At 39.5% G+C, this 6,051-nt stretch overlaps 1 protein-coding gene across 1 annotated transcript; it reads right to left on the bottom strand.

Annotated features, from left to right (window-relative positions):
- Nucleotides 1–214: 214 nt before the first annotated feature.
- Nucleotides 215–5,728, bottom strand: LOC143340161 (C-C chemokine receptor type 3-like). The gene is made up of 3 exons (XM_076761807.1): nucleotides 5,693–5,728; nucleotides 5,273–5,472; nucleotides 215–1,073 (listed from the first exon to the last, which is right to left on the bottom strand). The coding sequence occupies exons 2-3, from the start codon at nucleotides 5,443–5,445 to the stop codon at nucleotides 215–217; spliced, it is 1,032 nt and encodes a 343-aa protein (XP_076617922.1). The 5' UTR covers nucleotides 5,446–5,472; nucleotides 5,693–5,728.
- Between the last annotated feature and the right edge of the window lie 323 nt (nucleotides 5,729–6,051).

Here is a 6,051-nt window from a genome sequence, read left to right as displayed (position 1 = left end):
TTTGGTGCCAGATACACATAATGTATGTTCTTCTCAGTAGGATTGGGCACAGAATCCTGCAAGAGGTGAAACTGTATGTCTTCTTGTATTTCACTGCTTTCCGCATTTACCGTCCGAGAAGAATACAAACTCTTACTGCATTTGTTCAGTTGTTTTTAAAGCCATGGATTGTTGAACACATGGCAGTCCTGAGAAACAAAAGGGCTTCCCCTTCCTAAAGATTATTTGGTGTAGTTTTTGTGGACATATTGGTGCCACTGTGTTGACTGACAGAAACATATTTCCTTAACCCTGGGAAACGTTTCACCAGCATCTGTCTGAAATAGTTCTGGAACTTTCTCCCGACGAATGTGTAAAAGATAGGACTGATGCAAAAGTAAATGTAGGCAAGGTTACGAGTGACGTGAAGAGCATAACCCCATTTCCGCACTTCCTCACAGGTGTCGGCTTTATCATGCATTAGGAGGACGATGTTGAATGGGGTCCAGCACACAAAAAACAACAGCACAATGATGAAAATCAGCCTGACTGTCTTGAACTTGGTAACTATCCTAGATGATATGACAGTGATAGCAATCCTAACGTAGCAGTAGATAATAACAATCAGAGGAAAGAGCAAGAAAAGGAAAAGCTGAAGGTAAAATCCAAATGTTCTTAGCTGCTGCAAATGAAAAGAAGGTAAGTCACCAGGATAGTCATCACAGTATGTTTTGTTGTCAATATAATGAAAAAAAGTGGTGTGGAGAATCATTGGCTTGATGCATGCCAAGGCACTGACCAGCCAGACCACAGCACAGGAGACTACCGCATAGACTCGATTCCTCACTCGTGGTGCGCCTAAGGAGTACACGACTGCAAGGTGTCGGTCGAAGGTCAGAAGAGTTAGAAAGAGGACAGAACTGTAGAAGCCCAGGTAGTAGACACTTCCAAAAATCTTACACATGGCCGTGCCAAAGATCCAGTTGGAAAGCTGCATGTAGACCCCCATGAAGGGAAGACTGCTCATGAAGATCAGCGAGGACACCACCAGGTTCAGCAGCAAGATGTTGGTCACAGTGGTCAGCTTCTCGAACCTATGCCACGGTCATTCAAACAGTTGGATGGGGAGACAAACAAAAATGCTTAAGGGTCATGCAAGCATTTTTAACAGTGAGGTGGTTTCAGTGGAATCTCTGCATCTGGGGATTGATTGGTAGCAGAAGTAGGTTAAAATTAAGTAAATTTTTAGCTTCGTAAAATGAATGTGTGAATTTTCTGCATATAAGATATAAGCTTTGAAATCTGTTTATTGACATATGCAGGAGTGGTCATGATTCTGACGAAGTTTCACGTTCTGATACTATAAATTTGTGACCATGTCCTAAAGTTGTATCTTAATACCTTTCTCCTTTGCTCCTGTCATAATTACTATGTGCACTAAAGGTCACCACCTAACTATAAAAGAAAATATGGGTCATAATCTCCTGCTCGCGCAGATGATCTACACAGCTGTTTTTCTGCAGAGGTTGGGCTAGTTTTAATCCAAACCACGATCTTTCCCTGAACCAAACCAGGTTTTTTCGTATCTCAGCCTAACCAAACCTTAGTGTTGTCGCATCATTTTTTTTTTTTTTTCCGACATTGTGCAGTCACAAATAACATATCACGTGTTTAATATCTATGGTCTCAAATTGAAGCCAACACAGGAGACAGACTTTCCCAGCTTTAGTCAATCATTACCTATATTCTCAAGGGTAATGCATCGAGGAATAAAACGATATTCATTTCTTTTCATTTCAATATAGCCTATGGTTGAAAAAGCAGCAGTGGCGCAGTGTTGATTTCTGTTGACTAGCTTTGTAAATGTGGAAAAATGTTAAACTCAACTTCATGGATACACAAAATGAGGCAAGTTTAGAGTCTTCTGTTGTAATTTCAGAGAATGGTGCCATAGAAATTGGTCTTTACTTTCCTTGAGCTCTCATCCTGTCAACATACAGGTGACATAGCAACATTCAGGGCAAGCCTCCATAATGTACCGTATTATTAAATATTCCTCTCAGGCCCGTGCAGTGAGAGTTTGCTGAGTTCATCTCCGACATTCACATTTGTGTCCATGACAACCAAACATATTTTTACATTTGCTTTCTCACAAAAGTGGAGAGCTGAAGAGTTGGAGAGTTGGTTGACAATGACAGAGGAGGGTTACAGGGTCTCTGAGAGAGAAGGCTTACCTACTTCATGGCTTCTGTATTCCTCTCTCTGTGGGTTCAAGGATAAGAAGCTCCTAATATGACTTGATCATTCAAATGATACCAAAGGTAAATTCCAGTGTAAAAGGAAATAAACCTGTGTCCACAGGTTTGCCCAGTTATTTCATCAGTGACAATAATGAAGTTATACAGACACATGAATGATTCTTTTGTTTTTTTGCAAATTCTATTAAAAAACACAATGCCGGCCAAATGTAGGGTAGCTTGGACAGGGGAAGTAAAGTGTTGCAGTCGACATCAAGTGATAGTGATGGGATCGACATGATTATGGAGAAAATGACTGTATAATCAAACTTCTAATGTATATTTTCAGTCTTTCTTTTCATACAGGTATTTTGTCTGGCAGACGGAAAATAGCAAAGGTTATCCTACTTTTAAAAATTGGACATAAACACAGCTTTACTAACAACAGACCAGTGTCCTTGCTTTCAAATGTTCCAAAGTGCTTGAAACTCAGTTAGATACTTTTATTGACAAGAATGAATTGTTGAATGACAGTCAGTATGGTTTTTGGATAAACTGGTGTGCAGCTTTAGCATTAAGGAAAATAAAAGAAGACAATACAAAGTAAGAAATATACAATAGGGGTATTTCTTGATTTTAAAAAAGCATTTGATACAATAGATCATGCATATTAATTTCTAAATCGTATGGCATGGTGAGAGAGGAGTAGCTCAAAACCTATTTAAATAACAGACGACAATATCTAAAGTTTGTTGGTCATATATCTTAGTGTATCATTAAATGTGGAAAGTCCCACAAGGCCTGGTTTTAGGGCCTAAATGCTTTAGTTTGTATAGCAATGACACATGTGAAGTGTCAAAGATATCGTAGCATGTGTTTGCAGATGACACTTTTTTTTCTTTTTTTTTTCCCTTCAGGAGATGAATTAAAGGCCATAGCTGTAAGTATCGTAAATCAAATGGTTTATGATTTATGGTTTTTGCAAATCAAAAAAAGATGAATGATTTTCACTCTATGGATGGAGTTTATACTGAAAGAGTGCTTGGATTTAGATGTTTGGGTGTGACGATGGATGTCAACTTGACATGGAAATCTCTCTTATAGCACACGAGCATGTTACTCCGCTGTTCATATCCCTCCACTGGCTCCCAGTTTCTGCCCACATCAAGAATAAGTCCTTGACTCTTGCCTCCAAAATTGCCACCAAAACCGTTCCGATCTATCTGAACTCCCTCATTCAGGTTTATGCTCCCTCCTGCTCACTATGCTCTGCCCAGGAACGGCGCCTGCTGTTGCCAGTTCCTAAAGGCCCTAAGTCTCTAGCTAGACTCTTTTCTTCTGTGGTTCCCCGGTGGTGGAACGAGTTACCAAACTCCATTCATTCTGCAGAGTCCCTCTTGATCATCAGAAGAAGACTAAAGACCAAGCTCTTTACTGAACACCTTCTTTCTTAAAAAAAAAAAAAAATGCATCTATGCATTACTTCGAAGCACTGTCTCATAGCACCTATGTCCAGTTGGACCAGCAAGTTGTTTTAGGGCACTCTTGTTCTCTCCCATCTAGAACCTTGCTTGTGATGTATGAAAATCTCATATGTACATCACTTTGGATAAAAGCATCTGCCAAATGACAAATTGTAATTGTAATTGTGTAAAAACAACAATGTCTATGAATACTTCCGCTTTGAACAAAGCAAAGTGTGTGTGTGTGTTAGATGACAAGGCAATGAGAGTTCTGTGCTGTTCACTTATTTTGATGTTTATTAGCTATTGTGTGGAAGTGCAAGGTAACCCCCGCATGAGCAACATAAAGCCATTGTTGATATTACAGAAAAGAGCAGTAAGAATTATTCATAAATTATTTTCAAGAGAACACACCAGCAATTTATTAAGTCAGGCCCATTGAAACTTAAAGACATAGCTGAGTCACAGATATTATTAGTTATGCACAGGGCAAAAAGAAGAGTATGACTAGAAAATTTACAAGAAGGAAATTTCATTTGCACAGACTACTTTAAAAGCTAATGAGTACTTCAGTAGCTGATGCCCCACATGGTCAAGAACTGAAGCTTGTCGTAGAAGTGCTCTGTCCATTCAGCCTCCCGAATGTCAGAATCAAATACGGCACGTGGACTAAAATAGATCTTTAGATTCTTTTGGCTAGCGGAGTGGACAATACAAATGAAATCGTCCACAACTAATGTCCTTCAATAAATCTTTCCTTCCTGAAGGTTATTGTGCTCAGTTATACTAAAAATGTGCTTATTAAATTTTCTAGTCATTTTGAGGATGTAGTTTGTGTTGCTGTGGGAGTGTATTGCAATATGCTGAGGGGTGTTTCTGATATTTTGTCCAGCCCTTTTATTACAACATATGGTGCTAAAATGGGACTTTAATTTGCATTAAAATCATTACAGTCACAAAAACATCTGCCTCATGCTGAAGAAATCAAGAATTATTGTTCTCATCAGTTAACATTCAAAGTGTAATTTGCGTAGAATTATTCAGGACATTCATGATATCAAACCCCATTTTTGGCATTTTTTCGGTAATAGCCTTTATATGTCTGTGACCATGCCTTTACATTCTGTAATTACCTCTAATTACCTCTCTCTCTAGTTGTTTTCATTGGAAGATTTTTGGATTTTCATTGCTTTCACACGCATGATTCACAGGAAACAATGCAACACGTAAGCCACTGTTGCTATTTGTGATTGTATCACTTTGATATCAGTCTCGATGTTCCCTCTTCCTGGACCATGTCAGAGCTGTACTCACGTACTGCTGATATGAATCAAATATACCAAATGCCTGCTTCGCATAAAAAGTATTTAATAGGCAAAACATGGGGTGGCTTTTACTGTGAAGCTTTTGCACAGTTTAAATAACTAAATGGCTTAAAACCATTCAGAGCTGTTCAAATGCGTGCCATGCATACACCTTCTACACCCAACTGCATTAAAGTGCAAAACCAAAATCAAATCATGTTGAAATTACTTCTGCAGTATGTACTGTACTGTTGCCATTTAGGCTTAGGGTTTCTGTTGGACCACTCACCGATGGATGATGACCAGAACCAACCCGTTGCCAAAGAGACTGAAGAGAAACATAAAGTAGAAGAGGATGGATAGATGAGCTCCCAGATTGTTGTCACTGTCTCTGCTACATGGTGGGACGGGTGAGTATGGCTCATCGCTGTAATCACTGTAGTCAGGTGTTGTAGCTTCCATCTTTGTCTCAAACGTTAGCAGTGAAATCTATCAGAAACAGACACACAGTCAATATGAATTTCAAGTTATTAAATGATCAATCCATTAGAAATGCCTTAAGGTATACAGGAGCTCTTAAATTATGCATGAGTGCTCCTGCAGGACATGCAAATCTTATTTGCTATTAAATTGAGAACCTTGCAGGAGCCCAGGAAATAAAAGCAGATGTTTGTTGGAATCAGGATGATGTTAAGCTGAGCTGACTTACCGCCTGGCCAGCAGAGAGGCTTCTGCTTGCTGTCTGACTCTGAAGGCCACAGCTGTCTGACTCACAGTGAGTTCAAGTCACTCCATGATAAGTCAGCCAGCAAGGGGAAGGAAGTACCAGAGAAGAATGGGTGTGTCAGTGTGTGTGTGTGTGACTGTGTATGAGGGGGAGGGATTGGCTGAAAACACAACATAACATAGCAACACTCCCACTGAATTATATGCTTCTCCCAGAGCTGCTTAGTTGAGATTCTAAAGCCGTGTTCACACAGACAAGTGTATCTGTGTACGTCACATGTTAATATGACATTCCCACCACATCTGACTCACTGTGTAATGTCCATCTTGATGTTGGAATAG

This window comes from Chaetodon auriga, chromosome 21, assembly GCF_051107435.1.
Source record: "Chaetodon auriga isolate fChaAug3 chromosome 21, fChaAug3.hap1, whole genome shotgun sequence".
NCBI lineage: Eukaryota > Metazoa > Chordata > Actinopteri > Chaetodontiformes > Chaetodontidae > Chaetodon > Chaetodon auriga.
The sequence above is the reverse complement of the archived record's forward strand: the minus strand, read 5'-3'. Positions and strand labels throughout refer to the sequence as shown.